This window comes from Balaenoptera borealis, assembly GCF_965194805.1.
Source record: "Balaenoptera borealis genome assembly, chromosome: 8".
Classification (NCBI taxonomy): domain Eukaryota; kingdom Metazoa; phylum Chordata; class Mammalia; order Artiodactyla; family Balaenopteridae; genus Balaenoptera; species Balaenoptera borealis.
Window position 1 is genome coordinate 108803702 of NC_138865.1, and position 24738 is coordinate 108828439.

Consider the following 24738-nt stretch of genomic DNA (forward strand, 5'->3'; position numbering starts at 1 on the left):
CAGCAGAAATTAACACAACATTGTAAATCAACTACGCTTCCATAAAAAAAAAATTAAAAAAAGAAACTTTGAGATACCTAAAAAAAAAAATCATGCTTTTGTAGAACATTAATGATATGAAAATTATGATAATATATTAACTGAGAGAAACACATTGCAAAAGAGCGTATGTGGTCTGTGTTGATGAAAATAATCAACAAACAATCTACAATAGGAACAGAAAAGAGTTTTATTTGAGCCAAAGTGAGAACTATAGCCAGAAGACAGCCTCTCAGATTACTCTGAGGAACTGCTCTGGAGAACCATGGTTTTCAGCACAGCTTTATGTCTTGTCAGAACAAGGAACATCAAACACATCAGGGGAACTTCCCTGGTGCTCCAGTGGTTAAGAATCCGCCTGCCAATGCAGGGGACACGGGTTCAGTCCCTGGTTGGGGAACTAAGATCCCACATGCCACAGGGCAACTAAGCCTGTGCGCTCTGGAGCCCACACGCCACAACTAGAGAGAAGCCCGCATGCCACAACTAAGACCCGAGGCAGCCAATAAAAAAAAAATTTTTTGTTTTTTTTTACAGGTTTATTTCTGGACTCTTTACAGTGTTCCATTGATCTGTACATCTATCCCTCTGTCAATACCACATTGTCTTGATTATGGTTGCTTTGTAGTAAATTTTAAAATAGGAAACTTTGAGTGCTTCAACTTTGGGGTTTTTTCCCAAGATTGTTTTGGCTACTCTGGGTGCTTTGAGGTTCCATATTATTTTTAGGATCAGCTTGCTAATTTTACAGAGAAGCCAAATAAATATTAAAACAAAACAAAACAAAAAACACGTCAGGGATATATTTCTTTCAAGGTTTCAAAAAAAGCAGATCAGCACATGCACAGCAAGTCAGGATGGCCTTGACACCCGGGAAGGGAGTCTTACTATCGAAGGAGGACCGGCATTGGTGTCCCAGGAAGGAAGGTATTTAATCTTGATTTTTAACAGGGACATTCTTTACTTCTGGTCAATGTGCCCTTTCCTTTAATAATTAAAGCAGATGTACAATGTACAAACAGGCTGTTTTAGTTAGCAGAAAATTCAAGTTAACTCATGTATAAGCCAGAATTACTTCCCCATCCCTCGATCTGTGAAGATTTCTTTTATCATCTAATTCCAATTTTTTTTCACTTAAAATTATCCAGAGTTATAAAAAGGGCTTGAGGAATATTCACCAAAATGTTAACAGTGGTGTAAGCCGTGATTTTTACTTCCTTATTTCTTCTTTTTAGTATTTTTCAAATTTTTTGCAATGAATATATGTTATGTTTATAATAAAGGGGTTATTTAAAACGCTGAATCAGACGTACAGAATCCTAACACATTAGAGCAGGATGGCTCCTCGGCAATAACTCCCTCAAATTTCTAAAAACAATTTCACCTGTGACAACTTAGTCCGTGTTGAGGTGAATACAAAACAAAACGTGTATGGAGGACTCAAAATAACTTAAAACACGCACGCCCACACTCCCCAAACCTCCGATACAACCAGTGCTAATGGGGAAACATACCCTGGGAAAACAAACATTGACATTGGCAGAGATAGGAGATGAGAACTTCATTCATTCATTAAAAAACTATTTGTGAGCACCTGCTATATGACGTTTTTGACACACTAGATCCTGGTAATCAATGATGAACAGATATGGTTCTTGCTCTTCTTGTCTTACAGTATTTAAAGTCTACTAATGGTTGCCGAATGTCTATTATACACGCTACATTTTCACAGACATCTCTCTGTCATATTACACCAATAGTATTAATCCCCACTTATCGAGTTAGGGCCTAACTGTTATGCATGGTTACATAGGCATTATTTCTAATCTCACAGCGACCCTATGAAACAGCTATCATTATCCCCATTTTACAGATGAGAGAACTGAGAACCAGAGAGACAAAGAGAATTTCTCAAGATTGCACAGATAATTAGTGGCAGAGCTGTTTTCCAATGCATGTCTCTCTGCCCTTAAGCCTAGGGTCCTGTAGCCTACACAGAGCTTCGCCCTCCAGCACCACTCATCCCAAAGCCTAAATAAAAGCCCAGGACTCCATAAATTTGGACCTAACCAGACTTACTGAATTTACTGAGATGAGGCCCAGGAATCTTCTGCTCTTTTTTTTTTTTAAATCAGTTGTCAGATTTATTTTGAAAGTGTTTGTCAGAATCTTCTGTTCTTAATAAGTTCCCTATATACGTCATACTCATTCTAAAGTTTAGGACCACTGCCTTAATCTCTTAATCTCCCTCAAAATCCATTCTGCAGAAATTATTTAAGTGAAATGGAAGGGTGGAACTTGTAAAACAAAACATAAGAAGAGGCCTTTGTGGAGACAGAAGTCTGTCTGGATCTGGTATGTGTACCTGGGAGCGAGGAGGTGGGTACCTGCAGCCTGGGGAAAAGGCTGATGCAGGGAGCAGAGAGGATAGGCCGGAGGAGAGGCCTTTAAGGTCAGCTATTGCCTCACCCAGGTGTTGTCTTGGGATAAACACTGCCTGCCCCTTCCCATTAGAAACCAGCAGCACAGGTAGCCACATGGGTCAGCCTATCAGAAAAGCAAAAAGCCCCCAATGAGAAAAAAAAAAAAATGGAACTAGAAATGACACCCTAGAGAGACTGCCCCCTCCCAGTCCTTACTATTGAATATTTAAGGACAAATCCCTGCCCAGAGAATCAATCCCACCTAGAAAGGTGGTATTAAACCAGAGGGGTCAAGAGTGATTCTGGGGGTCCTGGGGTCCTGTGTTCTGGGGCTTATCCCCTCCTCTCTCCTTAAACCCAGCTACAGAGACAGAGACTAGAGCCTGGTCTTCAGCCCTTCCCTCTGAAAACATTACAGAGGAGCTGCTGTCCCAGGGGACCATGAGCTCATAGACCAGACTAATGAGCCACCTGAGAAACACAACCATTGTAAAAGAGGACAAACATCTACCAGGACGAACATCTACCATCTGAAGCAAGATGATTGGAATAGACTGGCCAAGAATATGCTTGATAAATACACTTAGGAAAATAACGGCTTTTAAAGTATAAAGCAAGAACAGGAAATCATTTTTTTACAACTTGAATGGTATATAATTAACATACAATAAGATGCACATGTTGAAAGTATTCAGTTTGATGAGTTTTGACATAAATATACGTCTGTGAAACCATCACTATTATCAAGATAATGAAGATCTCCATCACCTCCCCCCAAAGTTTCCTCCTGCCCCTTGTAATCCATCCTTCCCTCCACTTCCATCCTCATACAACTGTTGATCTGTTTTCTGTCTCTTGAGGTTAGTTTTATTTTACATAGAGAATTTTGTATAAATAGAATCATATAGTTTTCATTCTTTTGAGTATTGTTTATTTCACACAGCATAATAATTTTGAAGTTCATCCATGTTATTATATAATGATAATTCTTCCTTTTTTATTGCTGAGTAGATATACCTCAATTTGTTTATCCATTTAAAAACAGTAAAACACATCGGTTAAGGTACTCCTAAAACTTTTGCACATTGAGTCCACTTCTTCTAAATCACTTTTCAAGTCAAGATTGTCAATGTCTGTGATTTTCCACATAATATCTTCCCCTATGATATCAAGAGCACTGGTTTTGCAGCATTTCTTTAAAAAAAAAATAATGAAATAATTAAACGCCTATACTACTGAGCTCTAAAGCCAGATTTGCAATTATATGTGATGCTAACTTACTTTTTTGGTACTTTTTCTTATTGTGGTAAAGTGTATATAAAATAAAATTTGCCATTTTAAACATCTTAGTTCAGTGGCATTAATCACATTCACAATGTTGTGCAACCATTACTATTATCCAGTTCCAAAATTTTTCATCACCCTCAACAGAAACTCTGTATCTATTAAGCAATAACTTCTCATTCTCTCCTGCCCCAGGCCTATGTATAACTGAATCACTTTTCTGTACACCTGAAACTAACACAACATTGTAAGTTAATGACAAGTGTTGAAAAGATTGTGGGAATATGGAAACCCTCATTCATTGATGGTGGGAGAGTAGACGGGGGCAGCCATTCTGGTATAATCTGACAGTATTTAGTCATATGAGGCATTCACGCCTCCCCCCCTGCCCCAGTTGAGAGACGCTAATGGGAAACCCAGGAAGGCAGCCTGGCCAGAGATCCAGCATCCAAGGAAAAGAGAAACTTGGGCCAGGGCTGTCCCCATGATCTGCAACAGTGCTCCACCCAAGTGCATCCTGTTCCGGAAAGTCCTGTTTCCCCCCAGGGCACCTTTACCTCCTACCTGGACCACACCACCTTGTGATCTCATCCAGGTTCTGGAGGGAAACCTTGAGGCACTCAAATGCCCAGGAAGGCATGAGTGAATCTCTGTGATGGGGAAGCCACGAGATGGATGGGAAAACCTCTGGTTTGTGGATCAAAAGACCTATGTTTGCTACCAGCCCCTTGGTCTTGGGCAAATTTAGCTCTCTAAGCCTCAGCTCTCAAATGTTAGTGGGGACAAAACATTAGATGACATCTGTAGAAGTGTGTGGCATAGACTGGATACTCAATAGTAATTCCACTGACCACATTTTTGACACGCCAGTGCTGAAAGTCTCTGAGGACACAGGGGCTCTTTTTTCTTGTTACCCTGAAGGATAGTTCTAAGCAGTTTTCCCCATGCTAAATCCAAATCTACCTTCCATAATGTTAAAAAAAATTAAATATTCAAAACAAAATTAAATAGAGCTTGAAAAGAAAAACAGTTTTACACTCAGAATGAAATAATACACTTGGAATAAAACCGGCAGTTTCTGGCTTATTCTTTCCCATCCCTGAGTCCTGCTCTACAGGGAGCCACAGAGCTGATTGCCTCCTCCCCCCACATACTTAACTCCATATTTTTAAATAATGTGTGTTTATACAGCTATTTCTTTCTTAGGAATTTATCTCCTACGTGAGGATTTAGCACTGTTGAATGAACTGTCCTTTCAGCATCCTCATCTGCTAAATTAGTCACCACTCCTCCATACACAACTGCTTTTAACTTCAAAAATATTCTCAGGAGTCTCCCATTTATCGATGCGTTCTCCTCAGCTCCCTTTGCCCTTGTGTGTTTATAGACTGTTTTTTATTCTTTACTATCATGTTGGGTCTATAGAAGGGGAGAAAATAAAGGCAAGATAAACTTGTCATCTTTTTAAACAGAAGCCCCATGAGAGAGCTTCTTGGAACAAAACTTTATTGAAAAAAAAAGAAGTCATTTACATCATTTTTGGTGAGTAGTTAATTCTTGGTCGTTAAATCTGAAACTGTGGTTAAATATCTTTTGCCCTTGCTGAATATATATACATGAGTTGAGATTCTCCAATCTGGTTAACGTCAAAACTAAAATTTTGAATTGGATTACTGATGAAGAATTTATCTTCATCTTTAAAAAAACACAACTAATATTGAACTGAACATTCCTTTAATATTAACTGATCATAAACAATTCCTTCTCTTAAGGAACTGATTCTCAGGTATGCATTTTTGTCAGTTGATTTGTTATCACTTGTAATTCATTGGAATTTAAAATTTGTAATTTAAGAGATGAATAGCCCTATTTGATTCCTACTATATTTCTTTTTAGTAGCTTTTAACTTTGGCATTTGCCAAAATCAGAGATCATTTAACTTTCTCTAGGCTAGACTTTTTCTTTTAAAATAAGGAATGGGGTGGAAATATCCGGACCCCAAGATAGCTAGAGACCAGTTAAAGAGTTTTCTATGGCTTTTTTTTTTTTTTTTTTTTGGGCTGCACCACCGTGGCATGTGGGATTTTAGTTCCCTGAACAGGGTTCAAACCCGTGCCCAGGCTCAACCACTGGATCGCCAGGGAGGTCCCAAGACTACTGTTGCTTTTTATTCTCTACCCAAAAACATGTTTTACAAAAGTCAGATATTATCTCACTGGTTTCAGCCCTCCCTTGGGAGAGGGCTTTTGTTTTTTTTCTCCATACTAGAGCAGATCTAAACCTTTCATCAATTTGGAGGGGAAAGCCAGTTTTGTCAATCTGCTTCAAAACTGGGGGGAGGTGTCCTGGCCCCATTTATAACATCAGAGACAGAAACAGAGTTCCAATCATGATTCTTTTATTTCATTTCCAGCAGGTTAAATGGGCAGGTCGTTCTCTGCTATTTAGTAGCAACTTTAAACAGTAAGAAGGCACAATTTGGGGGCTAAAATTTCTCACAGAAACTTTGCAAATGCTACATGGTTCATTTGTGGCAATGATGTAAAATGGATCTTTCTGAGAAAGGTCCATATGTATTTTAGTTTGAGAACAATCATAATTTATGCCCACTTTTTTCCTGAGAGACAGGAAAAGATTTTAAATATATCCTGGGTGTCAGGAAGCTTTCAGTGTATAAAGGGACATTTGACTGAGGGATTCTTAGAAATACGACTTGATGGCAAGTGATAAATAGCTTTCCTTTAAAATAAATTCAGGGCTTCCCTGGTGGCGCAGTGGTTGAGAATCTGCCTGCCAATGCAGGGGACACGGGTTCGTGCCCTGGTCTGGGAAGATCCCACATGCCACGGAGCAACTAGGCCCGTGAGCCACGACTACTGAGCCTGAGTGTCTGGAGCCTGTGCTCCGCAACAAGAGAGGCCGCGACAGTGCGAGGCCCGCGCACCGCGCGCACCGCGATGAAGAGTGGCCCCCACTCGCTGCAACTAGAGAAAGCCCTCGCACAGAAACGAAGACCCAACACATCCAAAAATAAATAAAAATAAATAAATTTAAAATAAATTCATACAAGAAAAAGCAGTTGTTTCAAAGAAAAACATTAAGTGTGCAGAAATGATAAAAACTCCAGGGTGGTATTTGAATACCAAAAGGTCTTGAAAACATTGTTTAGTTCATTTATTTTTTCCAGAAATATTTATTGAGTAAATAAATATTCTAGCTTTCAGGCAATCTTTTGGGCACAGAATACAGAAGTGAGTGAAAAATTGTTTGACAGCTCCAAAATATAGAGCTCATAGAATGTTATATCTGGACAGGCTCTGAATAGCCACCTAGCCCAAGTCTCCTCTTTTTACTGACAGGGAAACTGAGGCTGAGAGAGCAGACATGACTTTCCCAGCTCACACATTTTGTTTGTGTGAAAGGAAAACGAAGGAAGCCTGCCAATTCCCCATGCAGTGCGTCACTGTGTCTTCATCCCTCTGAATCCCGGTTCTCTGGCGTCTGTTCCTGGGACTGGCATCTCCAAGACTTTTGTCATGAAGGTTCTGCCCTGGCATCACCCGTATTGGAGGCAGCACAGTTTACACCTGGGGGAAGTCACCCTCAGGAGAAGGACTGCTTTGTTCTTATCTCAGGTTCTACTCCCATGATCAACATTAGCCAATCAGTGCCAACTGCCAGAAAATGCTGGCCTTGCTTCATCCTGAAGAAGCTACCCCAGTGTTTGTTGGAGGGAGGAATGAATTTTAACTACATTTATGGTGACCTGGTCTTCTCTTTTTTCTCTCATATGTGTCCAGGAAATCAGGATGCCTCTAGTTTTTTACTACAGATTTTGCTTACAGTCACATAATTCATTTTGATTCTGTACATCATACAGTTCTATATGATAAAACCAAAACAGAATTAAGGAAAATTAAAATTGTGGCTGCAGGGTCTTCCCTCGTGGCGCAGTGGTTAAGAATCCACCTGCCAATGCAGGGAACATGGGTTTGAACCCTGGTCTGGGAAGATCCCACATGCTGCAGAGCCACTAAGCCCGTGCGCCACAACTACTGAGCCCGTGAGCCACAACTACTGAAGCCCGTGTGCCTAAAGTCCGTGCTCTGCAACAAGAGAAGCCAGCGCAATGAGAAGCCCGCGCACCGCAATGATGAGTAGCCCCCGTTCGCCGCAACTAGAGAAAAAAAGCCCGCGCACAGCAACGAAGACCCAACGCAGCCAAAAATAAAATTAATTAATTAATAAAAGAAAATTAGTAAGTTAAAAAAAAAGAAATCTGTGGCTGCAGAGGGGAGCTTGCCAGAGATAAAAGCACACCTCTCAGAGATCAAAGGACATTTATAATAGCCCCTGGTTTTGTTAATCCATCTCAACCAAATCTCATCCATGTCATTGGAATCGATCACCATGGAGAAGTGCAAGAGCCGTATTATTTGTTGCGCTGCCTGCCTGCTGGTAACACTTCCGTCATAAGAGCAGAGATGGTGTTCCGCAGTGATAGCAAATGGCTTTATTTTCTATACAGCTCGTGTGCTATGTGAGATTCCTGAGAATTCCTCCCTGTTGGCTCAGGGATGTGTCAATTCACTGGGCCAAGATGACAAACAGCCACATACCAAGGTCTGAAATCAGAAACCCAGTTCCCGTGGATCCTGCAGAGTTCACTGTGTGCATTTCACCTCTTTCGGGGGAAAAATTATAAGAATATTCTACAATTTATACAAAGCATAGAGATGTGCAAACTTCTGGCTCTTCAAACCTGATAATTTACAAAACCAGCTGCAGCAAATTTCTGGGAAGAATCTTGCAGTATTACATCACAGTAGGGTCAGGAGAGGTAATTTACGGCCTGACATGTCTCCTTCCTGGCACTTCTTCTTAAAGAAAAGTGACTTTGCTTACTACAGCCAGAGGACAGCCCTCAGCAAGCACATTTATGGAAATATGCACAGGAGCCCATTTGTACTGCTCACTGACATTGAGGAGACGGTGCTGCAGAGCAGGTGCCGGGAGTGGAAGGCTACGGTCGGGGAGCTCAGGCATTTACATCCGGATGGGGGGATTTTCCTGTTTAAAAACTTAGTCTTCCCCAGTACTGTTCAACATAAATCCCAGTTTTACATGTCTTCATGGAAGCATCTCCTTGGGGGTGAGTGTGCTGCAGTCTACTTATAAGGAGCTGGACTGGTTTAAGTCATGGAAATCCAAGAAAATGTTGGTTAAACCAAAGCAAGTTGTTCAAATTTCAGCACACACTGTCCTGGAGAGATGTGGTCCCTCCTTTGATGTGCCCCTAGATCCAGATGCTGGCTTTCCTTTACCACTGCAGAAAGCCCCTCCTGAGGGACGAAACAATAGGGCAAAGTAGTAAGTCTGTAATTTAAAATGTGGGCTTTGTGCTAAGTAAATTATACTTGACAAAAAAAGTTCCTAGATTTCCTCTTAAAAGGAGAGAGAACCCTGAGTTAACTTTTGACAGAAGGCCCAAAGTCAGGTCCAGATGCTCCAAGTCATCTAATACAGCTAAACCAGACTCTAGTGGGACTTCTCAAATACAATTACTATTGAGCGGAAAACTCCCTAGAAGAGCAGAGAAAGTCAGCAATTTGAGCAGTCACCTGGCAGAAACATCCAGCTTCATCCATTTGAATCTATGGGAAAGAGATGATCCTAGGTCTTAACAGGTTCTCTATAAATATTTGAAGGACATTCTTTTCTAAGGACATTTAATTAAAAGTACAGTATTTCAATTTTTCTTTCTTTTTGTCTTTAGAATAATGTTATTGGAAGCAGAAAAGAAAAACCTTGTATTTGAGACCTAGATCATTAAATACTTCTCTAGAAAAAGTCTTTGACTTTGCTATATCAAAGCTCTTCTCAAAATCATGTCTATCAAAATGTTGTGGTGCTGAAGATGTTAGATGTCTATAAGCAAGTAAGAGATGCCTACTTGAATGCTGACTGTATTTTTGAAAGGATGATTTTTCTTTTATAAGGATTTCACGGCATTTCTTGAGGGAGGCGCTCCTGGCATTCCGGATGGGGCAGTTCTTTGTTGTGCTGGAACATGTCGTGCATGTCAGGAAGTTTGGCGTCACTAGCCCTGAGGCACAGAACAGTCTAGTAACCTAGGTCCTGGGACAGCCACCTACAGATCCTACCACTGGACAAAGTCAGCAGTACCAAGTGCCTCTGATCCAGGCACTGTGGCCGGCATTTGGGACACAGACAGGAAACAGAAAAGCACACCAATTGCCCTCAAGGAACTTACAGTCTAATGGGGAAGGCAGACATCAAACGACTCAGATGAGGGGCTCTGGCCCAGTAGGGCCCACTGAGCTCGGCCAGCCTAGAAGTCAGGAAGGCCGCCTTGTGAAGGACTGTGCCACTGACCCCCAGGATGCGTAGGCGGTAGCTCACAAGGCATCATCTGTTGTGTTTAGTTCTTACGTTGCTTCTAGTTTAGTCTTCCCTTCTAAAATAATTTCTAACTCTTTTCTGAATTCTTCATTTCATTTTTGAGGTTTTCTAATTCTGATTTATGCAGTTCTTTCATGTCTTAGGCCACTTGTTCAATGTATTTTCGTTTGTTTATTTTTTTTTAGTTTTGTTATTTTTATTTATTTATTTATTTATTTTATTTATGGCTGTGTTGGGTCTTCGTTTCTGTGCGAGGGCTTTCTCTAGTTGCGGCAAGCGGGGGCCACTCTTCATCGCGGTGCGCGGGCCTCTCATTATCGCAGCCTCTCTTGTTGCGGAGCACAGGCTCCAGACACGCAGGCTCAGTAATTGTGGCTCACGGGCCTAGCTGCTCCGCGGCATGTGGGATCTTCCCAGACCAGGGCTCGAACCCGTGTCCCCTGCATTGGCAGGCAGATTCTCAACCACTGCACCACCAGGGAAGCCCTCGTTTGTTCTTAAATAACTGTTTTGAACTGTTTCTGACATCTCCGAGGTGTGCTTTCATTGTCTATGGGGCTATCGTTCTGCTCCCTCTTATCCTTTTAATAATTTTGGGTGGAAATTGGCCTTGATACTTTCCTATTGTTTATTTTTATGCGAAATTATTTTTCCTGACTTTTTGGAATGAGGCTATATTCAGGAAAGATTTTCAACCTTCACAGAGCCCACTCTTTTGTTGTTTTTGTGTGGAGTGTAAAAATAAAGCAGCTTGATTTCTGGGATTTCCTGCCTCTGTCCTTACCCCTTCTTGGGTCTGGTCCATCTCATTCTTTCCTTGTCCTCAAACTCTGGTAGTGTCTTCCATGTTCCTCTGTCAGCTACAAAGACCACCCTCCCTTGCCCCCCCACGCCCAATGAGTAATACAGCCTCTCTCTCTCTCTCTGTGTCTCTCTCGGTTTCTCGTCTCTCATCTCAGTCCTGCTCAATTCTGATTTTAGTCCCAGAAGACAGCAGGTCAGCCTCATGAGCTCATAAGGGCTACGCTGCTCCAGTACTTTCAGGTGTTCTTACCATAGGCACTTGCACTCACCTACTGTTGGGGAGGACAAACCCTCTCCCAGCTTCAGCTGACATTTTCAGGTTGGTTGCCCAACCCTCCAGTGATCACCGTTGCCCATTTTGGGTTCTGTTCTCAGGTCCATGATATACTTAGCCCTGTTCCTTCTTTCTTTTTTTCCTTCTCCTCTTACACAAATGCTGTTCCTGTGGCAGTTTTTGGTTTGCCCCTCTAGTTTGTATTTTGGGGCTCATGGGGTTACCTTGTTACCAATTTTGTTGTAAGTATTGTCTGATTTTTTGGTCTTGCTATTTAGTTGTTATTTTTATGTGGGGATTCGAAAAGATTGAAGAACTATGCCGCTACCACCAACCACCTGCTCCTTTTGTGTTGAGTGTCAGCTGTTTACAATGATTTTGTCTTCAAATTCTGGTAGTGTCCTATATGTACTTGCATTGATTGTAAAGACCCCTGTGAGTAATACAGTCCAGACAACCACATGTATCCTGCAGCCCTCTAACAAAGGCTGGTAATTTACAGGATGTTTGCATCTAGACTCATCTTAGCTTGGGAACTTGATGGAGGGTTACTTCCTCTGGGAAATCTTGGTTATCACCCCAAGAAGAACTTCTCCCTTCTTTGAGCTTCCTTCATTACACCTCTTGGGATTTTGTGTGTACTATCCCAGAGAACTGGGAGCCCCTAGAAGCAGGGCCCATACACAATTATCTCTGTATCCCCAGGCCTTAGCACAATGCCTGGTACAAAGTAGGGACCTAACATTTCCTGATAGAAGGAATTTGAGCTAAATGATGCCTGCAGCTATATTACATACTCATACTAAAATTTTTAAAAATTATTCTTAAAAATAATTTATGTTCATCATAAAACACTTAGAAAATACCACCCCCCCACAGAAAAAAGCATACAGAAAATATTCACCTATAATCTCATCCCCAAGAGAGAACCATTATTACCCTTCTGGTATATTTCATTTTGTTCCTGTGCATATTTAACTCATATAATTTGAATCATGGTGTATGCCATTTAAAAAAAATTTTTATAATAACTTAATTTTTTTAAACATCTTTATTGGAGTACAATTGCTTTACAATGTTATGTTAGTTTCTGCTGTATAACAAAGTGAATCAGCTATATGTATACATATATCCCCATATCCCCTCCCTCTTGCGTCTCCCTCCCACCCTCCCTATCCCACCCCTCTAGGTGGTCACAAAGCACCGAGCTGACCTCCCTGTGCTATGCGGCTGCTTCCCACTAGCTACCTATTTTACATTTGGTAGTGTATATATGTCAATGCTCCTCTCTCACTTGTCCCAGCTTCCCCTTCCCCTTCTCCACGTCCTCAAGTCCATTCTCTACGTCTGCGTCTTTATTCCTGTCCTGCCCCTAGGTTCATCAGAACCATTTTTTTTTTTAGATTCCATATATATGTGTTAGCATATGGTATTTGTTTTTCTCTTTCTGACTTACTTCACTCTGTATGACAGACTCTAGGTCCATCCATCTCACTACAAATAACTCAATTTTGTTTCTTTTTATGGCTGAGTAATATTCCATTGTATATATGTGCCACATCTTCTTTATCCATTCATCTGTCGATGGACACTTAGGTTTCTTCCATGTCCTGGCTATTGTAAATAGTGTTGCAATGGTACATGACTCTTTTTGAATTATGGTTTTCTCAGGGTGTGTATGCCATTTTTAATCCTGTTTTTTTCACCTTAAGTTTTTCCATTTCCCCCACAAATTATTCTTCATAGCATTATTTGACAGCTGTGTATTATTCCAGTGTATGATAAGAGACATTTTAATACAAAATTAAAGGTATTTATTTATAAAACAATAGGGAAGAGTTTATGTAGTCTGCCTACTGATGTCTTGACATGAAATGCGCTATAATAACTGAAAATAAAGTAGAAGCCAACTCCAGTTTTAGAACACATTCAGAGTGGCTTTAATTTTAAGTGCAAGAAAGTCCTTAGTATAATTAATGTATTCTACAGCAACCGACTTCTGCTCAACTCATTGCCAGATGCTATTCCCAAGGATTCCACTAGATGGCAGAACAGGCTAGGTAACAGCCATGGTTCTCAACCTTCGTGGGCGCAGGAACCATCTGCCTAACTCCAGTCTTAAGAGTTTCTGATTCATTAGGTCTGGGGTCTGGCCCAATAATTTTCATTTCTACCAAGTTCCCAGGGGATATGAATGTGCTGGGAGGATATCACACACATTGGGAACACTGGATTATAGGAATCAATGCAGACCAATCCAAAGTCCATTCACCCACACATCCATCCAGCCCCTCCTTCCGAGTTTATATTAAGCCAGTTCTAGGGAATATGGGCACAGAGAAGAGTAAGACACAGTTCCTGTTCACAAGACATAGTCTTATGGGGTAGAAAAGAAGAAATTAAGAAAACAATGCTTAGTGTTGTCAGCTTAAGCTGACACATAGCCTTCCTAAGTGTTTTTTTTTCTGATTCCCTCTCGAAGAGTTCAAGCAGGAATTCCCTGTCGGTCCACTGGTTAGGATTCAGCACTTTCACTGCTGTGGCCTGGGTTCAATCCCTGGTCAGGGAACTAAGATTCTGCAAGCCCCACAGTACAGTCAGAAAAAAAAAAAAGAGATCAAGCTTTATGACCTTAAAGCTTGAATGATCAACAAGCTCAATCTGCTGAACTAACAACCTCAGGAATGTTTGCTCTCCTGCAAAACCTCACAGATGGAAAATCTCACCGAATTCACAGAGGCCTGAAATATAAAAGCACACCTGACAACACCCTCTGCATTAATGAGTAAAAATAAAACGCTAGGATGACTAGGTTCTTGGTATCTGCACTTGGTTGCCTTCTGAATTGGTTCATTTTAAATTTCAACACATTAGTTTTGGAGAAAAATCTTTTGATTCATGATTGCCCACATTTTCCTTTAAATATTATTAATCACCTGTGGTATATCTTCATCAGGAAAAGTTTAAATTAAGACAGCTCTATATATCCAGTACTGTTGACTGGCCCTCTTCTGAAGTTCTAGACCTACTCTGACAGGCAATGCAGTTTGTGACATATCATGTTAATTACTGGGATGTAAACAGCAATTGTTGATAGGTTTACTTAACACGAATCCTTTTTATGGAATGAAAGAAAACTTCAATGCATGCCTTGGGTTGAATTCTTACTTTCAAGTGATGCCTAGATTAGCGAAATTTTATTTGTGACTATAATTCATCTCAATGTTTCCCAAGTTTTTGAAAATGTCATAAAAATAAATGGGTAAAAGAAGAAGAGTTCAGAAGAAATACAAATAAGGACATAAAAATATCTGTCTTCACATGTTAAAGAAATGACAATTAAAGCAACCTTGAGATACCTTCTTTGTACCTACTAAATTGGCCGTTTCAAATAACCACTCAACACTGATGATATTGTGTTGAAACATGTACACTCAATCCAGTAAGGTGACAACATAAATCCCTTTAACCCATTTGGAAAGCCACATGATAAATATGAAGCAAAAGCCATACATAAAGTGTTCCTTCCTGGAAACAAAGGAGGTTTCTGGGAACCCAGAAATGTTCTTTCTTGACTTGGACAGTGGTTAGACAGGCGTTCACTCTATAACTACTCAATAAACTGTGTGTGTTTTATGGTCTCTTCCATGTCTATAACAGAAAAATGTTAAGAAAAAAATTTCCTTTGCTTTTACCAATAAGTCATCTACTGGGAACTTGTTCTAAGGAAATCATGTGCAAAGAAGTTCTCTGTAGCATTACCTAAAAAACAAAACTAGAAACTACCTAATTATTCACCAAAACAGGAATGGTTTAGCAAAGTATATGTAATAAAGGAATATTACAAAGTATTATGGTAATTGCAAAGACAGAGCACAATTCTGACAACACAATACAAAACAATGATTTGTAATTACATAAATCTATACATATCTGCATAAGGATTAGAAGAGAATATTAAAAATTGTTATGATAAAGGAGTCTGGGTAATTTTCTCCAAAAGTTTGTGTTATTGTTAGATGATCTTTGCCACAAACAGAACAGAACATGTGGTTAAAATGCAAAGGACAGGGGCTTCCCTGGTGGCGCAGTGGTTGAGAATCTGCCTGCCAATGCAGGGGACACGGGTTCGAGCCCTGGTCTGGGAAGATCCCACATGCCGCGGAGCAACTAGGCCCGTGAGCCACAATTACTGAGCCTGCGCGTCTGGAGCCTGTGCTCCGCAACAAGAGAGGCCGTGATAATGAGAGGCCCGCGCGCCGCGATGAAGAGTGGCCCCCACTTGCCGCAACTAGAGAAAGCCCTCGCACAGAAATGAAGACCCAACACAGCTATAAATAAATAAATAAAATAAATAATAATTTTTAAAAAAATGCAAAGGACAGGAACATCCCACTGGCAAGGACTACCCTTGTCTAATCACAGAGTGATCGTCAAACATTCTGTTCAAGTGTACTCAGAACACTTTAGATGTTTATAGAACACGGCAGAACAATGCACCCCTATGTTCATAGCAGTACTATTCACAATTATTCACAATAGCCAAGACATGGAGACAACCTAAATGTCCAAAAATGGATGGATAAAGAAGATGTGGTAGACACATACAATGGAATACAGTTAAGTCCCCTACATACAAACCTTCAAGTTGCAAACTTTCAAAGATGTGAATGTGCGTGCATCCTCTACAAGTGGTTGTGCTTTTGTGTACTTTACTGTACAGTCCTGAATAGAGTACAGTAAGTAGTACAGTATCTTTTTTTCAAGCCCAGGATGTCTGGAAGCAAGAGGGTAAATAGAATTGAATCCAGCAAGGAACCAGAACCTGTGCCATCAACATCAGGCATGAGCGAAACCGCACCTTGTCCTCCAACTCCTATTGTTGACGATCCTTCAGCTCTACCATCTCCCACCTCCTCTCCCTCCTCCAGTGAGTAACTCTTCTTGCCTGTTCACTCAATGCCAGCCCTTGTATGCCAGCTGTTGTACTGTACTACTGTACTTTTCAAGGTACTGTACTGTAAGATTAAAACCATGTTTGTTTTTTATGTATTATTTGTGTGAAAAGTATTATAAACCTATTACAGTACAGTACTGTATAGCCGATTGTGTTAGTTGGGTACCTAGGCTAACTATGTTGGACTTACGAACAAATGGAACTTAAGAATGCGCTCTCAGAATGGAACTCATTCGTGTGCAAGGGACTTACTGTACTACGTGGCCATAAAAAAATAATGAAGTAATGCCATTTGCAGCAACATGGATGGATCTAAAGATTATCATACTAAATGAAGACATAGAAAGACAAATGCCGATTGACATATATACACCAATATGTATAAAATAGGTAATAAGAACCTGCATATAAAAAAATAAAATTAAAAAATTAAAAAAAAAAGACAAATACCATATGATATCACTTATATGTGGAATCTAAAATACAACACAAATGAACTTACCTACGAAACAGAAACAGACTCACAAAGAGAACAGACTTGTGGTTGCCAAGGGGTAGTGGGGTAGGGGAGGGATGGATTGGGAGTTTGGGATTAGTAGATGCAAACTACTATATATAGGATGGATAAACAAGGTCCTACTTATAGCACAGGGAACTATATTCAAAATCCTGTGATAAACCATAATGGAAAAGAATATGGAAAAGAATTTATATATAACTGAATCCCTTTGCTGTACAGCAGAAATTAACACATTGTAAATCAACTATACTTTAATTAAACAAAATACGGCAGAGCAGGGAAGTCTAAGAGAGGGAGAGCTGTGTGTAATTGGTCTTTCATTTTGCTTCAAGGCCCTGACATTCTCAAAAGTTATTTTTCCTCCATAACATGTAGCCCCTAAGATAATTCATGGAATTTATTAAAATATCAAGAATTTATTGAGCATCTTATAAGAACTCAATCTTAAAATGTTACTGGAGAGACAAAGCATTCACCTAAATTTTGAAAAATGTATGGCTTAAGAGTAAAAGTTAATGGTTTACCAACTGCAAAAGGTACTACATGATGAACTGCCAAATGAATTGCACACCTACCTACCCTGGAACAAAACACTGAGTCAGGCCCAGTGGGGGTGGTGGTCACCAGAGGCTTTAAAGATGGTGGGAGGTTAATGGGATCCTACAGGCTGGCCCAAGGACAGGTTGGAAAGAGCACAGAGGGCTTCCCCACAAGGATGCGGGAAGACCCAAGGTGCAAAGGCAGGAAACGAAAGAGCAAGAGTCCTTTGAAGAGATGAGTTGGGACTCAATTACACTGATAGATCTAGACACCCCCTGCTGATAACAGGGAGTCACTAAGGTTGTTGAACAGAGATACGTGCTCAAAAGAGTGGTTGGGGAGAGGCCCTGGAAGCAGAGTCCATGGTGGCTCAAGAGGTGCACATGAGTGGTGAAGGCAGAGGGCAGAGGGCCAGGTCTGGATTGAAGAGACTGAAGTAGAGAGAATGGGAAGGGAAACAAGGAAAGGCAGGAAAAATCCAGGTCTGCAGAGGCTAAACATCAGGGCCCCAGCCTCATCCTTGCTACTTACTACTCCTCTAAGCAATTAGCCACTCTTTCAAGCCTCAACTCCTTTTATTTTTAAAATAAATTTATCTATCTATTTATTTATTTATATTTTTGGCTACATTGTGTCTTCGTTGCTGTGCGCGGGCTTTCTCTAGTTGTGGTGTGTGGGCTTCTCACTGCGGTGGCTTCTCTTGTCATGGAGCACGGGCTCTAGGTGCCCAGGGTTCCGTAGTTGTGGCTCGCGGGCTTAGTTGCTCCGCGCAAGCCTCAATTTCTCATCTGTAAAACAGGAAGGACAATCTGCCCTGTCATGGCGCTGCTGGGGATCAAAAGTACAGGACCGTGTTTGATGACAAGGAGTCCTACAAGTGTAAATTAAGAAGAAAGAATGAACCAACTTGGGGATGTGCTGAACAGAGGAGGGCAAAAGAGAGGAAGCTGATCCCAAGGTCTCGACCCTGCATAAACGTACTTTCCCTCCATCTGCATCTATTCATGAAGGTCACCAAAATCCTTCCTGTATTTTACTTTTAAATTTATTGTTTTCCCTCTTGGATCTCATTCAGAAATTGTTACATTGTTAGACTTACATTCTAGAACATGCAGAAACAGTAGAAGAACAGAGTCACTTCAGATCACTCGAGGGGCAGTTCATTTCTAAAGATGCATTCTAAAACACTCGCTTTTGAAAAGTTTCCTTAGAATTGGTTGGGGGAAAAAAGTAAGAAAATAGTCTTAACTACAGAATGTAATTTTTAAGGAAATGCAGCTTTATTTCTTTCAAGTACAAACAATAACTTGGGCTTGGCTAACCAAATGTTGCCTAATCAAGGGAACCTGCTTTAATGTATAGATATAAATGATTTACAGTTAGCACAATCACTCACAGGTAGAAGAATGCTTCTATGATGCATGAAAATAACTTCTCGTCTTATAGAGACATCTTGTTCCACAATCACTCCACTATTTGCTTAAGCAATCCCTTCTCCCCCGCCCACCCACCCCACAGACAGTTCAAATATAAACTTCATTTCATTCCCCCTAGATCACAACATACATCAAATAAGTGAAACATAAGTTCCATGTTGCCACAGATGTTGGATTGGTGAGGCCAGCCTTTTTCAACCTGAGCATTCTCATCAAGAGTACTAAGTCTAAATGAGTGAGATATGTTCACAATGTGAGTATATGGACACCAAACAACTGTGAGCTTTTATCATCTGAATTCATAATTTGCCAGGTTTAAACATAGAAAAACACATTTTTATTTGAGCATATTCATGAAGAGTAGAAGTAGCTGGATTCTTTAAGCTGCAATAATTAAGTATGTTTACGCTGGTCAAGACTGTAATACTAGCTTTAAGCAACTATACCATTCTGGGGGAGACTGGAAATGCATTGAAACAACTTGACAGCAAAACACCTTTTTGCACTGAGCGCGATCATTCAGCCTGATTAGGCTGAAGGGAGTGACACAAAGACTATCCAGTAATCCATGTGAGGATTTACCCTGAAAGAAATTCACTTTCCTACAGTAAGTACAGGGAGCTACGGATCAGGACACTGCCAAAGATGGCTGGTAGGCATTTCTGTCAAGAATGCTAACCTGTTCTCTCCATGAGACATCTTATCTGGGGACTGCAGAATTCTCGAGTGTCTTGGTTGTCTTAAGTATCTTGGCAAGCACCAGCATAACCAGGTAGGAAGGCTGTGTCAAGGGGACAGACCTAAGGGGCCTCTCCCCTATACTGACAACTCTATGGCCCTAAAGGCAAAGGTCACAGTGTGCCCTGGCCCAGGCTGCATCCTAGGGCAGCAATCTGACTACACACTTTCCTACAGAGGATGGCAAGTGGTTCAGACACCAAGGCCCAGTAGAGGCCCAGACAAGGAGGAGGCACGGAGAACTAGAAGAGGGACGATGGGAAGATTCACCTCTAGGCTCCCAAGAAGCCAGGGCAACAGTCGTGGCTTCAAGGAGTTGGCTGGGTTTGGCCAAAGCAACATGTAAAGCCAGGCTCTACTCTCCTTAGCTACTTCTGTTTGGTTGAAAAGCCTCACCTAACAGAAACAAATTCTTCATGTCTAATGTAATACTGTTTCCAGAAGTATTTCTTTTCTCCCTAAGATTTACAAATGCAGAGCAGTAATCATTCTCCTGAGAGCAAATACTAGAATGATTACATAACCCTCATTCACATTTTACTGAGCATTTTTAGTGGCCAGCACAGATTAATTTTAAACTATGAAAAATGAAGTACACAGCTTAAAATAGCAATATTCTCCATCTTCCATTTAAAAGCTATTCAAACACGTGTACTTCCTGTGGAACGTCTTCAAAGTCTAGCCCCTGTCCTGGAGGAAGTCCTTCTTCCTACTTCTCTGATAGGTCTAAGAGGTCAGGTTTGACAACACTTACTACTTCAAATAATGGGGCTGGCTGGAGGAAACTAGCTTCCTTTGGAATGCGAACAAAGTCTGTTAAAACCACACTCGCTCAGCTCTCCTGGACCCCGTCCTCCCCCGGAGCCTTAAGTTGTTATGGTTCCCTACACAAACCGGAGAGGAAAGAACCCCCCCTTCTACCGCACCAGGGCCACTCAAGAAATCCAACACTCACAAAGAAAGATGGAGTCTATCTGCTTATGATTAAGAATTTTTCAGAAGTGAGAATATTCACAAAAGAAGGGGCAAAGGCAAATCCCTTGCCTCTGAGCTAAGGAAGCAGAAGTCAGTGTGTAGGGGAGAGAGTCCCCTAATTCCATGAAGGGAGACTGAGTTATCCCCTACCCACTGTTCTCACTGACTCCCCACCTTGCTTTATTTCTTTTTAAAGGATAAGTTAAGTTTTCCATTTGTACAAAAGCTGACAATACTATGAATAAAGCTAGCATCCATAAAGCAATTAAATAAAATGCTCGGGTGAAACAAAGATCTCTGTGAGGAGGATCAAAGTTAGGACTCTAAGCACTGCTGTCAAAATCAGCTGTACCACCTTGATGATAACTTTGGTATTCACCTCTGAAAACTGAAATGGGACATGCCATACAGGTTTCAGGTTTGTCATTTTCAAAAAATTTTTCCCACAAATGACTATAGTTATAATCGCTTGGTCTTTGAAGCTACTGGATATATCTGATGGTGAGGTGGGAATAGGGATGGTCATTAGATCAGTAATCTCAGTTTTTTTGTTCTGGCTGGATGAAAAGGAGTTAAGTTGTTTACCCTTATCATGGCCCAAAGCCTCCTGAGGTTCCTGCAAGATAGATTCCAGCTTCTAATCTGGTTCCACTTCTTGAAGGACCGAGCAGAGCTCACACACAGAACTCAATGTGAAATGGATTTGGGGGATGGAGAAAGGTAATTGTTCTTTTACGTAATTCCCTCACAGCCTCAACATGGATATTAACTAAACCCGTCCTTGAAACCAACCATCAGAATTCTCTGAAACCCTAACTTTGCAGCATTCAGAGGTCCACTGTCAGACTCTAGGCTGACAGGATTCTGGGAGAGCTGTGTCCCCACTGTACTTTGAATCATTCTCAGCTCTGCCAGCAACCCTTTTCCTACCTGAAAAACTTATGTGCTTTATATCAGAGTTAAGAAGAATGAATACCTCATATTCCCAGGCAAAGGCTCTCACTCCGGTTCCCGTTAAGTTCATCTTCAAACTAGTTTCCTGTCGGTCTGGGAATGAAATGCCCCCCTCACTCCTCTGTAACACAACGGGGAAGAGCTGAATTCTTCCTACTACTTGCTCCCTCGACTTTCTCCCTAATGTTTGTGACAGTTACGTTAAAACAGTGCCACTGCTGAATCACAGCATTATCTAATTTACAGGAATGAGAGGGTGGAGAATACAAACTGGCAGCCCGCAGACATGCTTTGTTTAGCCCACTACATCTTGAATGATCTTCGAGTCGTTGTCAACATTTTTAAAATTAGGGAATTACAAATACAATTCTGGAGTTCTACCTCCTGAAAAATCAGGAGACCTGCCAAACACTGGACTTGTTTCTGCCTAACACCTAGGGCTCCATAACTGCCCTGCCAGACAAGCTTCCCCCGGTGCAGCCCCATCCTACGCAGCATGCAGCACTCGCTTACGTCTACCTGCGTGGCTCCCCTGGGCGTGTGACTTTTCGAACCTTAATCTAGGGCAGTTCCTTCATTTCCAACAGAAAGTTAACCTGCCTGAGGCTACACACCAAGTCAGAGGCACAGGAGGACGAAAGTCAGGGTCAGGGATCTTTCTTTCTAATATGGCACACTGCCTCTCTAGAGGACCACAGCTGCTCTCAGCATTTCTTCTACCAATCACTTACATTTTTAAAGTGGAACATGTAACATTTTCTACATTCCCTCTTATCCATTCTTTTTTGTACGTTTGGATTTCCTTATAGATGACAACTTTCTATCAGTGATTTCATTTATATATTATCTCCAAACCTAAAGAAGCAATGAATCAGCCATCAGACAAAACTGAAATATCAACTTTTGCACACCTCAGCAGACACAGGACCAGAAGGAATCTTAGAAACCAAGTGACAGCCTAACAACTAGCTATACAGACAGGGAAAATGGGGACCAGAGAAGTATATGCCTGGGGTGCAGGTTTCCTAGGTAACAGAGCCAGTCTTCAACCTGCCAGCTCAGGGCTCTTTCTACTGTACCATGTCACCTTTGTGCAGTCACCTAGGCTGTGGGGGACCAAGGACCAGCTTGCTCCACCTAGAAACAAAAACTACATTAACTTCCTCACATCTCAGACATGGCCCACCTTCACTCTGTCAAGAACTAGGGTTTAGAATGTGTTACAAACCATCAATTTATACAACTGGATTTGCACTGGAAGACAACTTTTCTTTAGAACTGGTATTTGGTGGAGAGCATGAATGTCACAGAACCTGGTGGTCTTTATAACACGGGTTGTTATAAAAGCTAAGCCCCATGTGAGAAAAGTTGCTGTAACAACATCATAGCACCTTTGCTTCAACTTCAAAAGAGAAAAAGGCAATGGTAAAAAGCTTTAATAATAGACTGAATGTGTTTTCATAGGCAACCAATTAGCAGATTAATGAGCCATTTAAATATCTTTACTTAAAACCAATATTCAAGAAAGATGAACCCCAAATGCAGCCTCTTATACTGACCAACATAACTAAGTACGAATGAAGTCAATGGTGCACCCCATCAGCATGCTGCGGTGTAGGTCAACAAAACGAGCCCTCCCCCACCCCGAGCCCTGGCCCCCTGGCAAACAGAGATAAATGATTGTGCACTGCGTGATGATACCATCAGGTGAGAACTTTGGTTCATGCAGTCGGCTGCCACAGAGGTTGCACTCAAAACCCGCAGCCCTGGCGCCCGAAGTCAGTCAGCGGCGCAGCTCGCGGCATCAGCCGTGCTCCTTCCACAACACCAGGTGAATACTGTGGTCAGGCATGCTGGTGGCAAAGACCAAGCCCGTGTCATTGTGCCCATCCAGTCCATTCAGCCAGGACACTTCGCCTGCCAGGAAGCTGGAGCCTCTCTTGGATTTCCTATACTCTGGGAGAGGCCAGCGGCTAATCAGGCTCTCTGTCCGCAAGTCCATGATATACAGGTAGCGGTTATCAAACAGCAGGGCAAAGATATCTCCAAAGCCAAGCAAGGCCAAGTTTGCTATCTCAGGAGTCTTGATGACCCTACAAGGATGAAAGTTAATAAACATGAACCAGAAGGCAACTGTGCTTCTGTTTATGCTACTGTAATCTTTTCTGGAGACATTTAAAACCAATGCAAAATTCAAGCAAATTTAGAATTAAATGAAACATTTTTATAGAAAGGAAAATATGAGGACAAAAAGCTCACCCTCCTTTAGAAAAAAGGCCGGGGAGAAGAACCCTTCATAACGATAAGGTAATATAACACAGGCATATAAGGAAATGAATATTTATAAAAGCACAAAATGCCCATCTAAGCTGGAAAGGATCTTACAGATTATCTCGTTTAATACTCTCACTTCTAAGATGTGAAAACTAAAGTACAGCCAGGGTAAATAATTTGGCTAAGCATTCACAACTAGTTAGTTACCAGTCAGAACAGGAGGGTAACACTCAACTCTTACCACTAGGTAAAAACTACTATACGGTCACCCCTTGTTATCCAAAGGGATTGGTTCCTGGACGTCCTCAGATACCCAAATCCGAGGATGCTCCAGTCCCTTACATAGAATGGTGTAGTACAGCTGGCCCTCCACATCCATGGATGCAGAGCACACGGATATGGAGGGCCGATGGTACTGGCCTAGGGGAACCTTCCCAAGCCCAGAACAAAGACTAAAAACCAAGTGACTCAGACTCAGTGCTTCTCTATTCGGCACGTAGCAAACACAAGTTCCTCTCTAAGAACAGCAGAGGCTGAAAATATAAAGTTCCCCCAAATAATTCAGAAACATTTATTAATAGATTGATACTAAGTTAGAGAAAACTGGGAGAGAGTTGGGAGGACAGCCTTAACCGTCTCAGGTTGGCAGTTCCTAAAACATCGACGACAAAGGCAGAAAGTGGGAGGGACCTTGCCAAACAGGAGCACAAATGAAAAAAAAACAAAACAAAACGAAACCCTCCGTCTCTCTTATCTGCACATTTAGTAAGGCGAAAAGTTGACGTCCTCTTTGGAGGCACTAGGAAAAGAGCTATAAGACAAGGGATATTCAAATTCTGCTGTGACAATATATTTGAGCCTAGGTGAGACTCCAGTTTATCCTACATCTTAACAAGGACACTACCAACTAGTGTTATGTCCAAGAGGTCAACCAGAAGGGACAGGGCCTGGTAACCAGGACAAGCAAGGAGCAGCTGAAGAATATGAGCTTGAGGTGGGGAGAAAGCAGTGGCAGGGACAGGGAAGCTATACACGATCATCACCTTTCAATAGTGAAGGACGCGTGAGAGGCCAGGCATTAGGCGCTCTAGCAGAGA

At 41.4% G+C, this 24738-nt stretch overlaps 1 protein-coding gene across 5 annotated transcripts in view; it reads right to left on the reverse strand.

Moving 5' to 3' along the window:
* Nucleotides 1-18522: 18522 nt before the first annotated feature.
* FBXW2 (F-box and WD repeat domain containing 2) overlaps nt 18523-24738 on the reverse strand; it is a 31672-nt gene continuing 25456 nt past the window's right edge. For all 5 annotated transcript variants that reach the window (XM_082402252.1, XM_082402255.1, XM_082402253.1 and 2 more), the window contains one exon: nt 18523-23460. In XM_082402252.1, the coding sequence (XP_082258378.1) occupies nt 23172-23460 (289 nt within the window). In that variant the 3' untranslated portion in view covers nt 18523-23171. The remainder of the gene's footprint in view (nt 23461-24738) is intronic.